Source organism: Papio anubis, chromosome 14 (assembly GCF_008728515.1).
Source record: "Papio anubis isolate 15944 chromosome 14, Panubis1.0, whole genome shotgun sequence".
NCBI lineage: Eukaryota > Metazoa > Chordata > Mammalia > Primates > Cercopithecidae > Papio > Papio anubis.
Window position 1 is genome coordinate 50,344,940 of NC_044989.1, and position 25,288 is coordinate 50,370,227.

The 25,288-nt window shown below is 35.6% G+C and overlaps 1 protein-coding gene across 32 annotated transcripts in view; it reads right to left on the reverse strand.

Annotated features, from left to right (window-relative positions):
- NRXN1 (neurexin 1) overlaps window positions 1-25,288 on the reverse strand; it is a 1,145,126-nt gene that overhangs the window by 112,005 nt on the left and 1,007,833 nt on the right. For all 32 annotated transcript variants that reach the window (XM_031655576.1, XM_031655575.1, XM_031655556.1 and 29 more), the window contains one exon: window positions 24,781-25,100. In XM_031655576.1, the coding sequence (XP_031511436.1) occupies window positions 24,781-25,100 (320 nt within the window). The remainder of the gene's footprint in view (window positions 1-24,780; window positions 25,101-25,288) is intronic.

Consider the following 25,288-nt stretch of genomic DNA (forward strand, 5'->3'; position numbering starts at 1 on the left):
TTCTACTTTTTTTTTTTCTCACTGTATGTCTAAACATTGCTAGTTTATCTCAGAAACCTAATTGCTTCTTTTCTGAAGCTGAACCTAATCCTCAATCTGATGTTATTAGGAGGTGAAGTCTTTGAGTGGTGATTAGGGGTTGAGGATGGAGCCCCCATGAATGGAATTATAAGAGGCTGAACAAACCAGAGTTATTCCTTTTCACTATGTGACAGACGACACAGCTAAAAGACAGCTATCTGTGAAGCAGGAAGCAGGCCCTCACCAGATACCGAATCAGCTGCCACCTTGATCATGCACTTCTAGCCTCCAGAACTGTGAGAAATAAATGTATGTTGTTTAGAAATCACCCAGTTTATAGCATTTTGTTATAGCAGCCCTATTGGACTAACACAGTGAAGCAGCCCCTATGGACTGAATTATGTCCCTGCCCAAATCCATGCATCAAAGCCCTAACTCCCAATGAGTTTGTATTTGAAGATAGCATCTTTAGAAGGTAATTAAGAGTAGATGAGGTCTTAAGCATGGGATCCTAATCCAACAGGACTGGTGGCCTTACAAGAAGAGGAAGAGGATGCACACACACATGCTCTCCATCCTATGTGCAGGAACTAAGGAAAGGTCACGTGAACACACAGCAAGATAGTGGTTTCCTGCAAGTCAAGCAAAGAGGTCTCAGAATGAAACCTACTTTACTGGCATCTTGATCTTGGACTTCTTAGCCTCTGGAACTGTAAGAATAAATTTTTGTTCTTTAGTGCTCAGTCTGTGGTGGCCTAAGCAGACCAAGACAGTTGCAGGGCACATTGGGCTCTGAATTTAATTTGCATAGGTTTCACCACTTGTTAGTTATTTGACTAGAGGGATTTTCTTAGCCTTATCTTTAATAAGCCAAAAAGTCTTTTGAATGAACCTTATAAAAATATCTACCTACCTCAAAATATTATTGTGATGTTTAAATGAGAAAAATAAAAAATACCAGCTCCATGCCAAAACATAAAATAAAATAAAGTACCCAGCTCCATGCCAAAAATGCTCAAAGATACAAATACAAGCAGGCATTTAAAATGTCTGGGTAACTATGTGTCAAGTGAGTGGTAGAGACAAAAAGGAACTGTAGAATTTTGGAGGAGAAAGAGGGTGCTTTTGGTTGGAAGAATCAAAGAACATTTAAGACAGCCTTAATATTTATCTCAGCTTGACTAAATGTTAGACAGGGTGCTTCCTGACTATAGGCCCATGACGTTCTTTTCCTTAGAGCCTTTACTTTGGAAAACTTGCTATTATAAATTCCTTCTTTGCCCCTTTTGAAATGTTTCTAAACCTCCTTAAAAGCCTCTTGCCAGCTCTATGATCTAGGGAGTATCTCTCTCAAAGACCTGGGTGCCATATTTTTCAGATGTGACTATCAAGAAAGATAGTGCCCCCATCTTCCAGTCTCTGTGGATGGATAGGAACCTATCATAGGTGAATAATTATAAATTACAAAACTAGTTTATGTCATGCATATGTGAGAAAGTTTACTTTCTCCTCCTGTAAGGATAATCAGCAAACACAGGTGGCCTATGATCCTCCTACATCTGCTCTTAAAAACTGTCCCACACTTTGTTTCTTCAGAGTTGATACCAGTTTCTCTCCCCTATTGCAATAGTCTTGAATAAACTCTTCCGTGCCCATGACACTTTGTCTAGTACAGTTTTTTTTTTTTTTTTTTTTAACTTTGACAGGAAACATTCATAGAGAATATACAACTTGAAATATGTTGTAAAGTATGGCTTAGATATTGCTTTGGCAATGTATAACTTAAAATGAAAAGCTGCATTCATTTTTATGATAGCAGTAACTAGTTATAGCATGTCTTGATGTTTTACTCAAGAGTTTTCTTGAGTTCTTTTTAACATATATTATTTCAACAGTTACTTACAGAGTACAAAGTAACTGTCTTTTAAGGTTCAAATTCATGCACTAACATTGCAAGCTCCCTATGGCACTACAGTCTTGTGTATATACTTTCAGATAGCTGAAGACATAGGTAAATCTTTGCAAATGGGGAGAGACAGGGAGAAAAAAGGGTTCCTGGCTTAATTTTAAAGTACTACCTACAGTGGGACTGTTTTCTAAAGAACTCTTTAGGATGTAGCATATATACTAACATGTAAAGCACACCTTTTGCACTAACCAAATGCAAAGTTATATAAATTTAATATCCAGTGACTCTTAAGAAAGTGGGATGCCAACACTCATCTTTATGACTAAAGTGTAAAATTTTATGAATCAATGTAAAGAAGCCAGCAAGCTTGGAAGGTATCTTGTGTTCAAACTCAGATTATGTTATTACACTAGTAATCTTGATGTGTCTTTTAAAAATTTAACATCCTTTTAATCAAGCATGATTAGTTACAAATAGAATCCAAAGAAATATCTCAAATGACTGTATCTCTAATTTACCTTGCTTATTACTTATGGGATATTTTTCTTATCCATATCCAGGTAAATTACAATTTCAGAAATTATCTGTACAAATGAATACAATTCAATTCTCTTAGCCATTGAATTACTTTTTCCAGTGTAAAGTACAGTCATTTAGGCATTCACAAAATATAGAATTTAGAAATCTTTTAACATAATGAAGTTGAAAAAAATAAACAAATATTACTTTGCCAATTCTCCACCAGTCAGAAGCTTCTCTATATACTAACTGTGTGTTTAGAAAATATCAATGCACAAGGAAGAGAAATGCAATTTGTCTCATCCAAATGCATCATATAAAATGACCAAATGTCGTTAAGTGCTAGAAATGGGTCTCAAAAGACTCTCAATGTCTGTCTCATTTTGGGGTTGTTTGGAAGTTCAACCCTTTTAGTGAGAAGTATTGGAAGATAAATCCAGTTCTTAGCCCTTAATTCACCACTTACTGGTGAGGCTTTCTCATTAGAGAGTATGTCTTCCGGTCTCAATAGTTCCTAATGAATGTATCTGGCCTTCGCTAGCAATATATATATTCTGATAAACTGGAAGACATGATTGCCCCCTACCCAATTCTAAAAAGAGTGAATATGTCATTCTTTGTAACACATGAAATGTATTAAAAAGATATCAATATGGGTTTTTTAAAAAAGAAAATATCTACCATTCAATTAGAAAATTATTTTGGAGAATAATAAAAATGATAGATATGCTATTTCACTGCGACTAGCCAGCCATAACTGTTAGGAAGAACATGATTTCTAAATATACTGAAAGTCCAGTGACATGTGAAAGACAGGAAAAGCACCTTTATTCATTTGTAATAAATATTTTCTTGTTCATTCCCTACATAAAAAAGAACAATTAATATTTTCTTTGACTTTCCTGAAGAATGAGATATTCGACCTGAAACTTTCTCTGTTGTGATACTACTACATTAAGTGGCAGTATTCAAGATTGATTGGAGACAATAAGACTAGTTGGGAAATTGTTTTGTCATAGTTCATAGTAGAGAAATAGTGTCATGATGGGAGGAATGGAAAGGAAATTCAATTTCAGAAATTTCACAAAGGAAATATGGTTAGGTCTTTGAAGCTGAATTTACAATGTATATTTGTAAATATACATCAAGATTACAATTTGAGAGCTAAAATCTGTTTCAAGTTCAGTACTCTATGGACTAAACTGTGTTCCCAGTGAATTCATAGGTTGAAATCCTAATCCCCAATGTGACTTATTTGAAGAGAGGAACTTTAGGAGGTAAAGTTCAATGTAATCATAAAGGTGGGGCCCTAATCCAATAACATTGGTGTCCTTATGAGAATAAAAAGAGACACTAGAGCTCTTTTTCCCTGTACACAGAGGAAAGGCCACACACAGAATGTGGCTGTCTGCAAGCCAGGAAGAGAGCTGTCACCAAAAATTGAATGGATGGACACTTTAATTTTGGACTTTCTAGGCTCCAAAAGTGTAGAATAATAAATTTCTGTTGTTTAAGCTACTCAGTCTGCAGTACTTTTTTCTTTTATACACATACATACCTCCCATATATATATTATGTATACACACTATATATATTTTGTTATATATATGTACACACACACACATATACGTACACACACTATATATATAATGTTATTAAAATATTATATATGTTATATTTGTCTCTATTAACTGAAATTTAGTACCATGAGGGCAAGAATTTTAATCTATTGTGTTCACTGCTGTTTCTACACTGTCTAAAACAGTGCCTTTCCAAATCCGAAGCAAAAAGAACAAAGCTGGAGGCATCATGCTACCTGATTTCAAAGAATACTACAGGGCTACAATAACCAAAACATCATGGTACCGGTACAAAAAAAGACACATAGACCAATGGAACAGAATAGGGAGCCCAGAAATAAGGCTGCACACCTACATCCATCTGATCTTTAATAAAGCTGACAAAAACAAGTGAAAAGGAAAAGATTCCCTATTCAATAAAAGGTGCTGAGATAACTGGCTAGCCATATGGAGAAGACTGAAACTGGACCCCTTCCTCACACCATATACAAAAATTAACTCAGGACAGATTAAAGACTTAAATGTAAAACCCCCAACTACAAAAACCCTGGAAGACAACCTATGCAATACCATTCTGGACATAGGAACGGGAAAAGATTTCATGACAAAGACACCAAAAGCAATTGTAACAAATGCAAAATTTGACAAACAGGATCTAATTAAACCAAAGAGCTTCTGCACAGCAAAAGAAATTATCAACAGAGATAGACAACATAAAGAATGGGAGCAAATTTTTTCAAACTATGCATCTGACAAAGGTATAACGTCCACCATCTATAAGGAATTTAAACACATTTACACACACATACAAAAAAACCCAATTAAAAAGTGGGCAAAAGGACATGAACAGACAATTTTCAAAAGCAGACATACATGCAGCCAGCAAGCATATTTCAAAAAGCTCAGCATCACTGATCGTTACAGAAATGTAAATCAAAACCACAATGAGATACCATCTCACACCAGCCAGAATGGCTATTATATAAAAAAAAAAGGAAAACAAAAAACAGGTGCTGGTGAGGTTGCAAACAAAAGGGAATGCTTATACACTGTTGGGGGGAGTGTAAATTAGTTCAACCATTGTGGAAAAAAAGTGTGGCAATTCCTCAAAGACCTAAAAACATAATTACCATTTTACCCAGCAATCCCTTTACTAAGTACATACCCAAAGGAATATAAATCATTCTATTATAAAGACACATGCACGCATATGTTCATTGCAGCACTATTCACAATACTAAAGATATGGAATCAACCTAAGTGCCCATTATTGGTAGACTGGATAACGAAATTGTGGTATATGTACACCATGGAATACTATGCAGCCATAAAAAAGAACAAGACATGTCCTCTGAAGGAACATGGATGGAGCTGGAGGCCATTATCCTTAGCAAACTAACACAGGAACAGAAAAACAAATATCACATGTTCTCACATATAAGTGGGAGACTAAATAATGAGAACAAATGGACACATAGAGGGAAACAGCTGACACTAGGACTTACTGGAGGGTGGAGTGTGGGAAGAGGTAGAGAATCAGGAAAAACAACTAATGGGTATTAGGCTTAATACGCGGGACACAAAATAATCTGTATAACCAACCCCCATGACACAAGTTTACCTATATAACAAAACTGCACATGTACCTCTGAACTTAAAATAAAAGTTAAGAGAAAGAACAGTGCCTTTTCCATAGCAGGTGTTTTACAATATTTACTTAGTAAATGAATGAAATAATGCCAATATTTGAATGTTGTTTCGTGTATGACTCACACCCACATATCTGTATCCTATTTCTATCATATTTCCATTCCTTTCTAAAAATGTATTTTGTATGTTGACTTACCTGAATACTGTTATTCTAAGGTCCACTTGGATAATTTATATATAGTTTCATAAATGAGTAGATTTTAGCAGAGGTGATTCGCCCACATTAGAATGTAATTACAAACTTGAATTTATTATTTTAGATTGAATATAACAGCTTGGTTCTATTTTTCTTAAATAGAGTTAAAGTCATATACCTTTCTTATATTTCATTATTCCGTGTCCTCACACAACAATGAAGGGTACATAATGCTAAAAGGAGCACATTCATTGACTGTACATCTCAGCAAGAAATAAAAGAATATAACCTGATTATTTGAAGTTAGGCTAGATATGGGGATGTCTAATAAAAAGTTGGAGTAATTCCAAAACATATCTTTTTATATTTGTGAGATTTTCTCTGGTGTCTGCATTTTAGTATCAGCATTTCTCATGATCTAGGAGTTCATACTACTTGAATTAAGCTATCATGTTTCCTAATTTCCTAATTCCTAAATGAGACCCTTACAGAGTCTCATTTCTCTACCCATTTACTGAAAAGGTAGTTTTTTTGTGTGTGTCTTAAAATGTTTTTAGATTGCAAAACAAACAAGAAACCCTCAAAAACATGCTGTTAACTTCTGCCAGCTGTTTAATTAAGCAGATTTTATAGGAACGTGAACAATAAAAAGCAAAATTCTGGAGCTATATTGCAATCCAGATAATAATATTCTTATCCTCAGAGGAAAAAACAATGACCTTCTCTTAAGTTCTGCTATATTATTGGCTATGATTTGAATGAGAAAGCTTAGTATGACAACTGCAAAACATACACTTGGAGAAAAATAGCCTAAAATATAAAACTGAGGACAATGTAAGAGCATGTGTGTTAATGCATAACAGACCCACAGACACAGTGGGTATGACAAGCCCTTTTAATCAAGAGAGAAGCATGCACATATATATCATGAAGATTAACGAAAATTGTAGAACCCCTCCATGGTTCCAAATTATGTCCTGTCTCAAAATAAATTCATGTACCTTATGGCAAAGTGATCTTCGAATAATGGGATCACTGACTATTACATGTTACTGATGAATACTTCTGAGGAGAAAAGGAGAGAAAGCTAACTATGAGACTTAAACAGCACCTGTTGTCAGCTAAGCAAATTAGCTGCCCTGAAATCACAAACTTTACCTAGGAGACTGTCTTCAGTGGAATAGCACAACTTTTACCTAGGAGATTGTCCTCCGAGGAAAACGGGTAGAATAGAAATAGCCAGTATGATATGGCTTGGTTGTGTCCCTAACCAAAATCTCATCTTAAATTATAATCCCTATAATCCTCATAATCCCCATGTGTCAAAGGAGAGACCAGATGGAGGTAATTGAATCACGGGGGAGGTTTCCCCCATCTTGTTCTCATGATTTTGAGTGAGTTCTCACAAAATTTGATGGGTTTATGTGTGTGGTAGTTTCTCCTGCATTCATTCTCCTTCCTGCTGCCTTGTGAAGAAGGTGCCTTGCTTCCTCTTTGCATTTCACCATGACTGTAAGTTTCCTGAGGCCTCTCCAGCCATGCTGAGCTGTGGGTCAATTAAACCTCTTTCCTTTATAAATTGCCCAGTCTCAAGCAGTGCTTTATAGCACTGTGAAAACGGAATAATACAAGCTTCTAATTGTTATCCCAAATTTTTTCAGCTTTTGACAAATCTGCATACACATTTGTCTTTGATTTTTAGCTGTTTATTTCACTTTTTAGCTTTTTAGCTATTAAATTTTATCATTCAGTAGGCTAGAGCAGAAATGGTAATATAGGTTTTACCTCACTTCTTAAGTTGTGATTAATTACAAACATGGCCACAATTCTTGCAATTCCTCTCCTTGAATTTGGGCTGACCATGTGTCTTGCTTAATCAGTGTGGCAAAAGCAATGTAACATGAGTTCTGTACCTGGGCCTCTAAAGGCTTTGCGAAATTCCATTTACACTTATGGGATTCTGTGATCAAACTGGCCTTCTGGAGGATGGGGCATACGCTGTTCTAACTAATCCATCTTAGATCAGCCAGTTTCTAGCTAGCATGGCAGCTGATCACCAACATATGAACTGGTCCAGTTGAGATCAGCTAAACCTAGCCCAGATCAGAAAAAACATTTACTGAAACCCAGCCCAAATGGCAGAACCACAGAATTATGAGCTAAATAAAAGGTCGCCATTTTAAGCAACTAAGTTTTGGAGGAACTTGGAACTCATTAAAAACTAAATGACACAAAAGGTAAACTGAGAAACATTTTTTAAAGATAAAATTTATTTTAATCTAGCTTAAACAGAATATCTTTATTTTGGTTACCTTTAATAGACGAAATAGGTAACGATAATTATATAGGGCTAAAACATTATATGGTTGGGTTTGAGTGTAAAATTGTTATCTCCTTTGTTCTTTTTTTTTAAGTCAGTTTCTGGGCTTCTACTTAGCAAAGCAAGCAGCAATCTGGCCTAATCACAATCAAAATTTATACAAAAATGTTTTTGAAGTCAAAGCAAAGAATCCAGAATATTGGAATATGGCTAATATCCAAAATCTTCCTCTCCTTGTAACACTACTTTAATATCTTACTAATATTTCTATTTCTTACTCCCTGGAATAAATTGAAATGGGATTAACAAGATAAAATTATACTTGGTTTTTCATTTTGGGTTTTCTTCATTGATGAATAGAGGGTGATGAAGTCAGAAATATAAGGCCATTTTCTCCTGAGATTTCATTAAAGATAAGATATTAGGGAGATTGAAGGCTATTGTGCTGGCTTACCACATCATGTACTTCCAACCATCAGAAGTGAATGACAATGCAATAATGCAAAAGAACTCAGCTCTTATCAACCACAGAAGCATTTAGAATTTCTGTGATTGCTCTTTGAGTACAAACGATCATTACTAAACTTTGACAAATTGGGAAGATTAAAAGATTTTTCAGGGTTGTATAAGTGCAATACTTTACATAAATACTCAACCAAGTAGAAACTGCTTCAGCAGGTTAAGCTAATGTGAGGAAGACACTAGAAATAGCAGAATTCAGAAACAGTAACTCCAATGCATTGTTTTCTTCATATTTCAGAATCTGCTAAAAGTTGAAAACCAGATTAATTGTGGCCATAGAAAAGACTTCTCATCTGTCATTGGAATGTGAAAATAAATTACTTGAAATGTAGTGGGCATTCTTTTCTGGACAGTGACTAAAGTACTACCAAACAACCTAAATTCCTCCAACCATAGTAGTAATTCCAATGTTCAGTTACAGTTGGAAAAAAGATAGATGCTCTTGTGTCTCTCCCTCCTAAGACCCCACAGAAGTGAAAGCAAGAAAAACAGCAGGCTGTAAACCCTTAACAGTGTAGGGAAAAAGTATTCATCAGTCAGGAAAATCAAGAGATTTCCATACCTTAGTGGAAGACTAGAAGTGAATGAAAGAGGGTCGATGAGTGAAATAAGCAGAAAAATGAACAGCTTAGAATATGGTATGTAGAGATACCTGAGGATAAAGAAACAGTGGGAGCCAATCTGTAGATAGTCCGGGAGGAGATTAGCAGAAAATATACATAAAAATCACATCAGTTGACATCCCTCTACTCTGTGACATTGTGGTGGCCTCCAAGAAGGTCATCAGTGTTCCTCAGTGCCTGGCATTCCTGCCCCTATGTAATGTCCTTCCCTTGCTTTGCCCCTATGTAATGTCCTTCTCTTGCATGTGGGCTAGACTTACAGCAGCCAGGAGGAAGTGTCACTTCCAAAATTAGGTTATAAAAAGCCTGTGGCTCCTATCCTGTCTCTCTCTCTCTCTCTCTCTCTTTCTCTCTCTCTCTCTCTCTCTCTCTCTCATCTGTCCTGGAAGAAAAGTACATTGCCAGCTGTTGTGAGGAACCCCTGCACATACATGTAAGATAATAAGGCATGCTAACAACCATGTAAGTGAGCTTGAAAGTGCATACCATCCTACACACACAGTGGAACCTTCAAGTAAGACCACAGGACTGATCACCAGCTTACCTCCAGCCTCACAAGAGACATTGAGCCCAGCTCACAGGCACCCAGCTAAGCCTTACTGGGATTCCTGACCCATAAAAAGTGAAATAATATGTGTTTCTTATTCATAGCTGTCTAATTTGGAGATAATTTGCTATACAGGAACAGATAGCTAAATAACCACCTAAAATATAGAAAAGAATAGCTCTCTCCCTCCCTCGCTTCCTCCCTCCCTCGCTTCCTCCCTCCCTCGCTTCCTCCCTCCTCCCTTTCTTTTTTTTTGCCAAAAAAGCAAAGCCAACAAACAAACTAAAATCTAGATAGTCTTTCTTTTTAAAAGCAAAGAAAGGCCGGGTGTGGTGGATCATGCCTGTAATCCTAGCACTTTGGGAGGCAGAGGCGGGCAGATCACAAGGTCAGGAGTTCGAGAACAGCCTGGCCAATGTGGTGAAACCTTGTCTCTACTAAAAATACAAAATTCGCTGGTGTGGTGGCGGGTGCCTGTAGTCCCAGCTATTTGGGAGCCTGAGGCAGGAGAATTACTTGAACCTGGGAGGCGGAGGTGGTGGTGAGCTGAGATTGCCTCACTGTACTCTAGCCTGGACAACAGAGCAAGACTCTGTCAAAAAAAAAAAAAAGGCAAGCAAGCAAGCAAAGAAACTTCCGAGCACTTTGAGAGGCTAAGGTGGGCGGATCACCTGAGGTCAGGAGTTCAAGATCAGCCCGGTCAACATGGTGAAATCCCATCTCTACTAAAAATACAAAAATCAGCTGGGCATGGTGGCACATGTCTATAGTCCCAGCTACTTGGGAGGCTGAAGCAGGAGAATCGCTTGAACCTGGGAGGTGGAGGCTGCAGTGAGCCGAGATCTTGCCACCACACTGCAGCCTGGACTACAGAGTGAGACGTGGTCTCATAAATAAATAAATTAATTAATTAATTAATAAGCAAAGAAACTGTGCAAGGAGAGGTAAGGTTCTTTCTGTGGATGTTCTCTATTTTGGCATCAGTTTGTCTGCTATATGCCTGCTATTTCCAAAGAAAAGCCTGCAGCTCTCCATACTCTGTTTACTCTCAACCTGACAACTAGTCCAGACTGGTGCTAAAGAATAGAAGATACACATCGAGATCTCTTTGGAGGTAGGTTGTTGAGGGAAAGAGATAAGGTTTGGCAGAATTAAAAGTGTGACTGGGAATTTAAAACGATGATATAATAAAGGCAAGAGATGCAATACAAGAAAAAATAAGTATGTTGAGTAGCTCACGGAGAAACAAAACTACAGAAAACAAATATGATTCAAATATAACGCAAAATAAAAGTCCCGATTTCTGAGCAACTGATAAGTGCAAGGGAATCCACTTGACCTTGATCCTACAGGTGGAAAAATTCTCCTTTGAGTAGTCCAGGTAGTATGATATTGAACTCATAAAAAAAGAAAGGTAATCTTAACATATAACTAAGATTAGTATTGGATAATATTTACAGAGTAATGATAATCTAAATGGTCTTCATTGTTTTCCATTGTAGAATCCTCATAATCCAAATAAAATATGGAAGATTTAGTTGTGGTTGGTTGCCAGACAGAAAGTTAAAGTTAACATCCCTGGAAATATGAGATCATGAGGTGAGGAAAAGAAGAGGGAAGCTAGAGGAATGGGGAGGGGCATAAATATCTTTATCTTACTAATGTGGTTCCTTAAGACATAAGAGATATTCTTGCAAATTAATGGAACAAGAAATCAGATGCAAATATATTACTTAAAGCAACAAAATTTTTATAGTTTTATCGAATATATATCAAGTATTATATATAATATTTTATACATATACACACATATTTCAGAGGAGAGAAAAAACCAAAAGAAAGGATTAAAGCCTGAGCTAATCCTCGATTTTCATACTGAGGATTGTATAAGTATTATATAAAAGGATTAAATAAACAAATGGAACATAAACATATTATTTGGAGATATGCATCTAATTACCAAAAAGAATTATTAAAAGACATTTTATCTGGGGAATAAGACTGGGGGTGATGAGGGGATAAATGTGGGATTGTTGCTTTTTATATACCATCTTCTAAACTACATTGATTTGTTTTTATGTGCTTGCATTATTTTAATGAAAATAATATAACAATTATCCCCACTTGTATATGTACAACAAAGCAAAAAAATGAATTTTGGAAGTAACCTGTTATTAGTCTCAGGAATAGTGTTAAAAAGGAAGGTATAACTGATATTTGCAATTTGAGTTACTACTCATTTAAATATATTGTATTTTCAAATACACCACACAGCAAGAGTAAATTCCTTTGACATTTCCTAGGCTTTATCAAGATTTGTCTGTTGTACAAAATTCATTCCACTACCCAAACTTCATTTAAGTCTTCACATCCAATTAGTGTTATCCCAACATGTCCCTCTAATCTATTCTTTTGCTTCTCTAGTTCTTTGTACTTCATTCCCATTTTAATTTGCCTACAAAAAAAATCATAGTTTTTACATGCTTAAACTCTGTAATAAGTGTCTTCTAAAAATGTTATACATTTTCCATATTTCCATCTGGTTTTCAGCCATAGACAATGTCTAAATATCAACCTTATGCAAAGCTTGTCTTGTAGCCCTGTCAAGAGTCACCAGTGCAAACTGGTTCTGTAATCATTAGGCTTCCTAGAGATTTTGCCTGTTTCTTCCACTCCCCCTAACTGGCTGAAGACATCCAAAAATCAGACAAACTGTTTGAAAATGTGGATTCCTGAGTCTTCAAAATGGGCCCGCTACTTGCAAAATTGTGAAGTAAGTATCAGCAATTTGTCTGTTGCTGACCACAGACAGCAAGGAAAAGGTCAACTCCTATTAAGACAATAAGAGATGATTTCCTGTAGAGAATTGAAAAACAATGATAAAGGTGATTAAAAGTCAGACTGCTTTTTATTATTAGAGCATGTCAACAATTCTAAACAATGTCAGTGATAAAATATTCCTCTTGACAGGGGACCATTAACACTGCCCCTCCCCCACCTTGGTATGGCACTATAACCCAAAATGATGAGACTCTGGTGAACCTCTGGAACAGGGTTTTACACATGCTAATCTGTAATCTGGTAGGCAAAATTATACTACTTTGTGCCCGTCTCTTTTCCATTTTAGGGACAACTACTGGTGCCTCCTTCCTAGTCTTATGAGAAGAATGTCAGTGGCATAAACTGAAATGGGAATTTTGCTTCCTGCATATCACATCCACCCCTTTTTCTTAAGTAAGTATGCAAATGTTTTTTAAAAAACCAAATAACTGTAATTTTAAAATGTCTTTATACTGTATATAAAGGAAGTTAATTCTTTTATTATCTTGTTATATATACCATCTTTATTCTCTGCAAATATTGATTAATCCAGGAAAATTCAGGACTGATATGGTTTGGCTATGTCCCCACCCAAATCTCATCTTGAATTACAGCTCCCATAATCCCCATGTGCCATGGGAGGAACTCAGTGGGAGGTAAATGAATCAGGGAGGTGGTTTGCCCCATGCTATTCTCATGATGGTAAGTTCCCATGAGATAAGGGTTTCCCCCTTCTCTCATTCTTTTCCTTTCTGCCACCTGGTGAAGAAGGATGTGTTTGCTTCCTCTTTTGCCATGATCGTAAGTTTCCTGAGGCCTCCCCAGTCCTGCAGTTTGTGCAGTGTGGACTCACTCCTTCAAAACATACTCAGGGATAGCTGATGCAAAGGTAAGCTTGGAGGTGTAGAAAATATAATATACTGTGAGCCAATTAAACCTCTTTCCTTATAAATTATCCAGTCTTGGGCATGTCCTCATAGCAGCGTGAGAACGGACTAATACAAGGACTGAGCAACATACAATATTTATCTAGGCATCAGATTATGCATTTTGTGTTCATTATTTATTCAAAAACCACTTACTAAGTGTCCACTTTGCACCAAACACTGCATTCGGTGCTGAGCATACACACATTAGTAAGACAAAGGACTTGACTTTAAGATGCTTGTCATAAAGAAAACTTAAGATTATAATCTCTAACAGGTAGATCATTATTTATCTATCTACTATAATGAATGTCTATTCATCTATCTTTTCCAAAGTGCTATGAAAACAGGAAACAGGTTCTGCTTGGGGTTGTTCAGGAAATCATAAAGTGAAATGCAAAGTTTAAAATCTTCCTGTGACATTAACACTAACAAAGCTTTAGTATTTTTCAAATGTAGAAGTGTATTATTAACTAGATCACAGGTACAGTTGCAAAACAAGAAAAGGAGAAAATAGGAACACTGCTGGCAGATGAGTCAGTATATCAGAAAGTGGGAAGTTGCATTTTGAGTTTAGGCAATGTGAATAGTTTACTAATAGCATACCAAATACAAATTTCAGACTAGATGCTTTATACATGTGTTTTTTTACTTTTCTGAATCAAAGTCCCAAACAATGTAGAATGCAAGGCCACACTGACAAAGTTACATAAGATAATTGAGCCACTAAATACATATGGAAAACTCCAGTCACAAAAGAGATTAAGTAATGTCTGAAACTATAGCGAAAATTCTCTCTCTGGATAGTGGAAAACCCTCAGTTCAGAACAGAATAAGTGGGGCACTTAATCTTCCTGTTGTGTCTTATCGTCTATCTTGTAATAGGTTGCCATGCAGACCCTGTCTAGAATCATTACCAACTGCTAGCTAATGCTGTGCATGGAAAAGTCAGACTTGGTAATGTTACCAAAGATTTTGAAAGGATATTAATGGATTCTTTTCATTTCTGAAAAAAATACAGATTAGAACCAGAGAACTTCCCTTCAAGGAGAATTTCTTTTGGAAGAAATTTATATTCCCTTTAGATCCATGAACACAGGTACCTACATCATTTTCTAGCTGTGGACCCACTCTTTCAAAACATACTCAGGGACAGCTGATGCAAAGGTAAGCTTGGAGGTATAGAAAAGATAAAAATCAGTTTATCTCAAGTGTGTTGCAGGGCCAAATTTTTACTGCTGAATTTTAAATGCTGGCCTCTATTTAAGGAATATCTTATAACAGGTAGCATAGCATGGCAAAATACGTAGAGACTCCTCACTTGGTTCACTCTCCAATATTTTGGGGAATCTATAGTTGAAAATATTTGTTACTTGGTCCTGAGATAATGTGGGCCAAATGGAGAACCATTTCTCTTATATGAGATTCGAGTCATCATGTGTGAATCTGTAGTGTCTACAATAAGGTCTAGCATATGGAAGGAAGAATGAAGAAAAAGGGAGAAAGAAGAGAAGAAAAAAAGGCAAAAGCACAGTGGGGATGAGGATACTAAGGAAGCACAAATAGGCACCTGCTATGTGCCAGATGCTATGCCATGAGCCTTGTTTATGCAAGTTTATCTGATACTCTTAAAGAATGTGTCAAGACAAACATGATTTTAAAGTTCTCATTGTTATTGCTTCATACTATACTCCATGTCACAGTTAAACATTGATGCTCAGAACTGTAACAGTCTTGGAAGTTTCTCAATAGCATAGAATTTATTCCATGTAAAGATGAAGATAAAAAAATTTAGCTTCCCCCATATGCCTCTGGAATCCTCTATACATCCTGCTGAAGTAGAAAAGTCCTAGAAGGGAGCTAAGGGGGCCGAGGTAGAAGTGAGCTAAGGGGGCCGAGGCTACCAACTCCTCTATTAAATCTACAGATTTGATGGTAATGCCTATTTTAGAAGAAGCTTTCCACAAATGCAACTTAGATTTTAAAGACATCAACAAGAGAATGTGGGTAATTCCAGAGTGAGGGTAGTGTCTAGCACATTGCCAACACTTAAGACGTGAAATAGTGTGTTTCTCCAATATGCTTGTTATTAAAAAGAGTCTAAAATATCTTTTCCACTTGCAATTTGTCTCTAAGATTCAATTGTGTTAGTGATGCTGTTAATAATATACTCTAAATCTGTCATATACAAAAGCTTTGCTATTGTTGATGTAGGGCACTTTATAATTTATGTATAGATTCACTAGTAATCTAAGGTCTGAGAAATGGTTCTTCAAAAAAATGCTGAATTGCTAGGTATTTTATCCCAAGAAGAGCATAATAATATATCTAGCAAAGTGTGCTACATATATTAGTTGCACAGAAGATATTTGCAAATTTGTAATTTTAAATAAAAATATTGTGGATTTACAGGCAATATACAGCATGGCAAAAAAAAATACACACATACATATACTGCCTATTTTGTTTTGTTTTGTTAATTATCATTTAGAATGCTTACTGGATCAACCATTGGTTAACACAAGTGCTATTTGTCTGCTTGAGATTTTAAATAAAGAGAATAGTGATAACAAGAATACAGTGAAAGTTGTTTGGTAAATGCTGAATAAAGGCAGATAAACTAGCTGAGCCTTCTCTTGAGGTCCCAGCCTAATGGTGTTAATATATTTTTTTTATTGCTGGAGAACTTTTCAGTAATAACAACAGATTAAAAAAAAAAAAGCTAATATAGGTTCTAGATGATAAAACATCTAATAAATCAACATAGATATTTAAAATTAATATTGACTTAGTTTATTGAACAAGCTTAATGTTTACATATATCATGAAGGAGAAAAGCAAGTATTGTTAACACACACATACACTCGTATACACACAATTATCTTTTTTGTTTTGAGACGGAATGTCACTCTCTCACCCAAGCTGGAGGGCAGTAGCATGATCTCAGCTCACTACAACCTCCGTCTCCCGGGTTAAGCAATTCTACTGCCTCAGCCTCCTGAGTAGCTGGGACTACAGGTGCACGCTACCACACCCAGCTAATTTTTGTATTTTTTTCTTCCTCATTCCCCTCACAGAAAATGATTATCACATGTAAGAGATGAATAAATCAACAGATACAATACAACCATAGGTATCGACTGAAAATCAGAAGTTCACAAAGTATTATAGAACAAATAATTTGTAGTGCCGATTAAAACTAAGACAATTAAACTAGGTTAGATTCTTGCTAGTTAGACATGAACTAATTATTTAATAAAAAGATATTCCTTTGTCCTACAACTGAGACTAGACATTTTAGAGGAAGTGCCAACTTCACCAGTCTTGAGAAATTTCCCACTGAAATCACTGTCACGTATCAATTAGGTACAAAGACTTCATTCAATATCTCCAATGCTGATAAAGGATATATCAAAAGATATATCAAGAATCATAAGCCCAATCTAGTCTAACTCACAGCTGGAAGTACTTGAAGTTTTTCATTCTCAAGCTGAAAAATGAGTATATAATGAATTCTTAAGCTCCTTCATCAAAATATGTTATCCAGGATAGATACAGAAATCATATTTGCAAGATTCAGTACCACACCATGAATTAGCTTCTGTGTGTGAACAACTGGGAAACAGACATAAGAATCTTCTCGAGTGCTCAGTCAACAATAATTTGAAGTTGGTGAGGAAGGAGGGGAGGTTGCATAAAACAGAGCAAGTTACAGGAATCCTCAGATAGCTCTTTGTTGTCCAGGACTGTTCCAGCATTGCAGTGTGTGTAGTGTTCATGGCCCTCATGATAACTCTCCCTTTGTGTCATTACCTGCCCTCCACTACCCCTCACTTCCCATATATATATCCCTTAGGGGAATGGGGCTGCCTTATTCGACAGAGAATTCAGCTTGGTACATGCCACACCAATTGATGTGCTGCTATAGAAACATAAATTCACAGCTATTCTTCAAGGGCAGAGAAAATAGCTTTAAAGGCAAGAAAGATGCTTTAATTTACAGTGTGTAGCTGAAGAATGCTTCTCAGACATGACTTTCAGATGCATGGTGCTCACCTGTGTCAGGTACTTTTAACATTTCTTTATATTTTAGGATGAACATATGAAATTCCTATTTTTTATAGTCAAAAATTGGTGAAGTGGCCATAATTTCATATGGTTCTTATACTCTTGACTCCTATAATCCTCACAATAAATTTACGAGGTGGGAAACTGAGGTCTAAGTAACTCACAGCTAGCATGTGGTAAACACAATGCTCGGATTTAGGTGGGCATTTTGGCTTCTGGAGTCAATGCCCTTGACCACTATGCATAGTGCCCCAACATCCCACACAAGCTTTCAGACCTTGGACTCCCAGAATGCAGGGCCTCATCATCTGACCATGGTAGGTGTCCAGCATGGAACCATATTTATAGGCAACACCTAAACAGATACTATTAGAAGGAGTAATACATGATACAAAACTAAACTTCACTCATGACTCAAACACTTACTGTGTGACCTTGGACAAATGCTTCCCATTTCTGAGAGCTAAACTTTTCAGTCTATCACATAGAATAATTGTATATAGTAGATGCATTAAGGAAGGGAACTATATGATTGTATTTGCATTTTCAAAAAGATAGTCTGACACCTGGGTGGAGATCACAATGGAGGTGGTTAAGACTATGAGAAAGCAGGAAGTGATGAGATTCTGAATAAAGGCAATACATAAGGGCAGAAGATAGATCACCTCAATGTATCCTGAAAAAAAGTGGGCAGCATAGCCTTGGGTAAGTTAGCTTTTCTATGCCTCCATTTTCTCCTTTTTGAAGAGGAATAATAATACCAAGCTCTACTTTCTGAGTTTCCATCTCTTCCTCAGATATACATATATATATTCTGCAGGATGTGATTACACTCCTGATTTAATTAGCAAAATATTTATTAGAAGCCAGAGGACCACAGAGGTCAGGTCCTTCTAAAGGTTAGGAGCAGGTAAAGTATATCTTGGTGTTGCTTTTGTTCTTTTCTCTGGCTTCCAGTTTCCTAAGAAAGCTAATGCTGCCAATGTCACTATCCATGCAGCGTGCAGTCCTGCTGTGTTTGAAGAAACGCCTGAAGATTAATATACCAAAGTTTAATGTAACTGATACCTACATCTCAAATACTTTATGCACATCTATTCAAAACAGATTTCCATTTCATGGTTCCCTTCCACACACAGGCATCTCCCTTGTCCTTCCTTTGTTTTTGTTTGTTTGTTTGTTTGTTTGTTTGTTTTTTCCTGCAGCCTTGACACCCCATGCTATTTGTTTTCTTGTCTATTGCCCATCTTTTCCAACTAGAACATAAGTTCGGTGCAGAAAAGTCTAATTTTGTTCAATGCTGTATTTCTACAGACTAGAAAGGTACCTGAGATATAGTAAGTGCTCATCAAACTTGGTTGAGTGAATGAATGAATGGATAGATGAATATGTTTATCTCAGACTAGCTTTGCGGGAAGACGTCTCAAAACCAAGGTTGCATCTACCAATAGAGCATTTTGTCTTCTAGTAAAACTTCCAAACCCCAAAGAAAATGCACCATGCAGAACTTAAAAAAAAAAAATCCTTTAAAATGCATTACTGTAGCACTTTTTCTTGCCACTAATGAGAGGAGAAAAACACATTCTGAATAACTGTTGCTTACACACATTTAAAATTACAATACATTACACTCTTCTCACCAGGCACCATTAAGTTCAGGAGAACGTGCCTTTGTATATATTTTAAAATATACATCTAAGTGTTTTTCTTTCAAATGTGCACTAAAATTTGCTGTAAAAGTGTACATTAATTTAAGTGAATTCAGAACAATGATTGGACTAGGGAAAATAAATTAATTATTCATGTCATCAGTATTTTAAAAATGCACAGTGGTTATCAGGAACATATATAATTATAAGTAATGCTATTATTTTTAATAGCAAAGCTACAGCTAAGGTTAATTAATATTTTTAATAAAAATAAATTTTTTTTCTTTGAAGTCGCAAAATGTATTTTGTTAGTTCTAAATATTTTTCAAGGAAATGTGTATGAACTCTGCTTATATTTTTCAAACAAATAATATTCATTTTTCATGAGTACCTCCAAAGTCTCCAAGCAAGCAACAGAAGTATCCAATATATTCATATTCTTTTCTTGCATGAACATTAACTGGGTTCTTTTTCAGAAAACCCAACTGGGAATCAAATGCCACTGACTTTAATAGGATGTCTCATACGTGAAATGAATGTCTCTGACAATCTACCAATAATATTTCTTGAATTCTCAATAGTTCCTTTCCTTGAGTAGGTTTGCTAACTCCACCCTGAAAAAAAAATGCCTAACTGAAACCATGGAACTCCTCCAATACATTTAACACATATTTACTGATTCCATCTCACTTTATAATTTAATTTCTTCCCAAGAGTTGCAAACTATAGTCCCTCCAATCAAAAACCAGAATCTCTCAAAATTTTATCCTCTCTCTTTTCTCAAGACTTTTGAAACAAGATGAAAAGAAAATGAAAAACATTATGGATTCTAAACACCAGGCAAGGATACTAGAAACAAATTTTGCTTCGAATACAAAGAATAGGACATAATATGTATTATTCTTATGCAGTATGATTTTCTTACAAAGGTAAGTTTTGGATATGCTATAAACGCAGAGTACAATATCATTTATAAACCAAATAGGATACTTTTGAGAGTCAAAAATATACTATTAATAATTACACTGAACATCAGGCATGCACAGGTACTATCCAGGCCAACTGGGCTGCATGGCCACATGACGGAAGACAGAGGTGAAATCTGTGTTTTGGTAAATAACCATGAGAAGACTTAATTAAGAGCATCATCACTAGAATCAAAGAAATTTTAGAGCTGAGTACAACTCAAGAATTTCCTAGTTCAACCTACTTATTTTACAGAGGCAGCAAGGTCAAAGTACAATGATGTGACCCAAGTTGTCCAAGTCACAGGACAAGGTAGGTGGTTGTGTTGAAAGTGGAAACCAGGTCTCCTCATTCACCATGCTTTTTCATTATACTATAATCTCTCTACAGTATGTATGTATTCTCTACAGTATGTATGTAGCTTGTAAAATATTCTCGAAGGAAAGAACAAAAAGATCATAAAATGTGCTATAAAGAACATTCCAGAAGCGATGTCACAAGCTTGATCTTAAAAGAAATAGCACAACTCAATTTTCCTTTCTATGTGGACAGGCAAAGGAAGGAAATGTTGTCCTCTTCATGTTGGCTTACATGTACTCATCTCATAAGACATTGCAAGTTTAATTAGAAGAGGGAACATTTAGCAGCCAAAAAACTTGCATGACACTCATGCTGTGCACCAAGAAGTTCTCAGAACCTCCAAGAACTTTATAACACCAATAGTTTTTACAAATATTTGCTTTTCGAGATTAGCCTTCTGGAAAGTTTCATAAAATGAGGGGGCCTTATGGAAACATTTAAAAATTAAATATTCCAAGTAAAATGAATTTTATAAATTTTATGTAATTCACATAAAAAGTACTATCAATATTGTTATATTCACATTAAAATGAACCATTTGATCAGAAGTTTTGGTAAATGTTCCTATTATATCTTGATATAAATCACATCTTTCTAAAGTAAACATTGGGCTGAAAATTGATTATCATTCAAAGGAAAAGGCCGGGCGCGGTGGCTCGTATCTGTAATCCCAGCACTTTGGGAGGCCGAGAGGGCAGATCACGAGGTCAGGAAATCGAGACCATCCTGGCTAACACGGTGAAACCCTGTCTCTACTAAAAAAAAATACAAAAAAACTAGACGGGCGAGGTGGCGGGCGCCTGCAGTCCCAGCTACTCGGGAGGCTGAGGCTGAGGCAGGAGAATGGCGTGAACCCGGGAGGCGGAGCTTGCAGTGAGCGGAGATCCGGCCATGGCCACTGCACTCCAGGCTGGGCGACAGAGCGAGACTCAAGTCTCAAAAAAAAAAAAAAGAAAAGAAAGAAAAAGAAAAAAGAAAACTTCCCTTTTTTTTTTTTTTTTTTTACTTTTTAAAGGATATTTACTTGGACTTTATGGAGGATATTTTGATGAACACTCCTATATTCTCTGAGTCTGTGAAAACGGAAATACATTTCTTCCTTATTACTACCCTTGCAGGATGGCTGAACAAACCTCATCTCATCTATTTGAAATGAATCCAATTTAATTCTGCCTGACCAAAAATCTGTTTCCATAGTTTTAAAACATGCAATCACCCCAAGGTACATGGCCATTGTAGCTTAAGTGGCTCAGTGTTATCACTGAGAAAAATGCACTTTGATTGAGAAAACAGTCCAGTGTGGCTTTTGAAAAATGAAATGACCCCTTCTGATACACAATTTAGTAAGAGAGTTGATAAAAGCAGGCAGATATGGCCACTATGGATAATATTTAAAGGAAGATGCTTCATCCAACCTGCAAAAATAGGACAAAGGTTACAGTTTCGAAATTAACATTAGAAATTTATCTCATATTTAAATTTCCTAGTTTAAATATTACTGTATTTAGAGGACAATTGAAATGTCAACTATGAATTATGGAAAATTTCAACAAATTATTCTGTTACTCAAATATAAATAAATTGCTTTCTTCCTTAATGTTTTTCCCATACATACATGTGTTGTTACCTGTATTCATATATATATATATATATATATATATATATATATCACGACTTAAGAAACTTTTAAAAACTATTAGCCCAACTTTAAAATATCGTTGCTACAATTGAATACTTGTAACATATTAATTCAAATTCTTTAATTACTGTCATTGGTTTATTACAAAGCTAACAATTCTGAATATCTATTTTTAAATGAACCTAATAATCTTTTATTTAAGTCAATACCTCCTCAAATGAACCAAGTATTCACTAATTAATTAGATCATTTACATCTATAAACTGCTGCTGTCTTCAAACATGTAATAGCTTATAATAAAAGAGGCTCTTTTCATTGGCAATTAATGAGCAGTTAACTGTTTACCTTTTGCATCAATTAATATTATAAAATGCATAAATCTTTATTTCTGCATTTCTAGGTATTTAGCTTTCAAATGAAACAGCTATTTTGTACTTAAAAATAGTATTTCTTAATATATGTTACTAATTGACAAAATACATAAAACCAATGCTGATAATTTTTTTTCTTCTTTTGGGACACATCTGGTTTATATAAGATATTTGGCAACTGTAATTTCATTAATGATAAAACAAGACTACTAAGAAAACTAACTGATTATTTCAAATTATATTCATAAAAGCATTCCTAACTCTGAATGTCCTCTTGTGAATTATTTTAGATAAATAAAGTCTATCAATTTATTTGAGTTTCATTTTTTCTGTATCAGATTTACTTTAATAACTTGCTTATCAGTAAGTGAACCATAAATCTACAACAGTAACAAATCATTAATGAAATATTAGCAAAGAATGTTAAATGGAGCTATTGGGCAAGCATAAATCTTTCTAAAGTCACAAGTCTTTATCCAAGGAACTAAGTGTTATGATGTTATTGGCAACCTTATAAATCCTAACAAGAGAGAAAATCAACAAAAGGATCACACTGCAGGCAAATATTCCTACTAAAATGTATATTCCTTGAGGGCAGGGATTTTTGTTTGCTGTTACTAACATATCTTCATGCCTAGAAAAGTATCTGGGACATGTAGAGAGTGATCAATAAATATATATTTGTGAACATCCTATAAGACATCCCATTTTATTTTGTAGCCAAATGCAAATAAGAAAGGAAAAGAGAGAAAAATGAAAATAAGTGCACATGCAGGTGCAATATATCCAACACTACATTGAATTTGCAGAATTTGTATTTTTTGCCCATCCCTCTTCTAGGACATTTTCTCTTCCTGTATTCTGTTCCTCTCACCCTTTTCCATTCAAATTAAAAACCAGAGTCTATTTTCTTCATTTTCTGGGAAACATATGTTAATTCATATTTAGGGTGCTGATACAAACAGAATTTGCCTTCTATTATTTTCCTTCCAAATTGGATGCAGGTCTGTTTCAAATGCAAGAAGTAAAAGCAAATTTAAATATAATTATCATTCTTGCTTCTTCAGAATGCACTTTTCTGGAAAAGTGGGGATCGTGTATTTGGAAAAGCTTTAAATGGCACCTACTGAATATACTCACTATCAGTAAAACAGAACAAAATGTAACAATTAATTTTGGACCAAGGATAATACACAATTCTGAAAAAAATAACAACTGGATATGTACAAAGGCTATAAATACTGACAGGAATCTAATGGCATTTGAACAGCATCTAACAGCATTTCAAATATGGGTTTTTTTTTTCCTGTGTTCTTCACTGATGGAACAACAATATCCAAACCGGTGCCTGAAATGTAGTAGGCAATCAATAGTTATGTCTTGACTGAATTAACATACTTCCAAGTTGTGCACATGCCACATTTAAAAATTATATTCTTCAAAAATTTTAGGCACAAGATTGAAATAAGCTAATTAAAGTTCATTCTAGGTGAGGGCAAATAATCACATATACAAAATATCTTATCCCATATTTTGGGTTTGTGTGCTTAGATAAACCAATAGAATTTTCTTTTTAAATAAATAGTGAAAGAGTAGACCCATCATTCACCAAGAAAGCCACATGGATATCAATTCAAAATTTTAAACTTCAAAATACAATGCAAGTATTGTACTATTGAAATATCTCTTTTAAGATTACATTTGCTTTGATTTTATTTTGAAGTGCTAAGCTTAAACAGACAAGGTTTTCAAATATTTCATTAACTTGTTCATTTAAACTAAAAAGTGAAAATCCTGTGTAATCAGCAGACAATCCACTCAGCTTGGGCTAGAGGAGGGTTATGGAATCAAGACTATCATTTAGCATCTAACCAACCAAAACAAAATCTTTTGTAAAAGTCCACAAAACTCTAATGAACAACATATACACATTTCATATTCAAACGGAATGCATTATGTTAAGCTAGTCTCAGAGGAAGCTGTAGTGCCTGAGATCAGAAAAATGTTCCATTTTAGAAAAAACACACATGCAGAAAAGCCCACTATCATAAAAAATATAGGATGAAAATGAAGGAATAAAATCCACAGGCTCACCTGGCTAATGGGTTCTTTTGTCGGGGGCTTTCCTCTTCTGGCTGTGCTAGTAGCCAGGGTCGTGGTAGTCTCCATAATTGATGTGGACATCTCTGATTGCATGGCAGTGGCTGTCGACTCAGTTGTCATAGAGGAAGGCACTTCACCAACCAGTCTCACATTTCCCACTATGGCGATGTTGGCATCGTTTTCGGCTGCCATATTCAGAACTTTCAAGCCATTGTAGTAAAGCCCAGAGAGCTGGCCCTGGAAGGGCTGGCCCTGCTCTTTCCCGCCAATTATTATGGTTGCTTGGCTATTGAAGATTGTGAGCTGACGCCCTGTAAAAATAATATTACATACATGCAAAAATGTTGATTGTGAACTCTATATCTACAAAGGATGATAAAACAGATCTTTCATGGGGTGAATAATGAGAGCAATAAACTATAAGAGAGGCATTTGACTCATAATTCATTGCTTATAAATGAGGTGTCCATGAAATGCATAATTATTGGCAAATACTTGT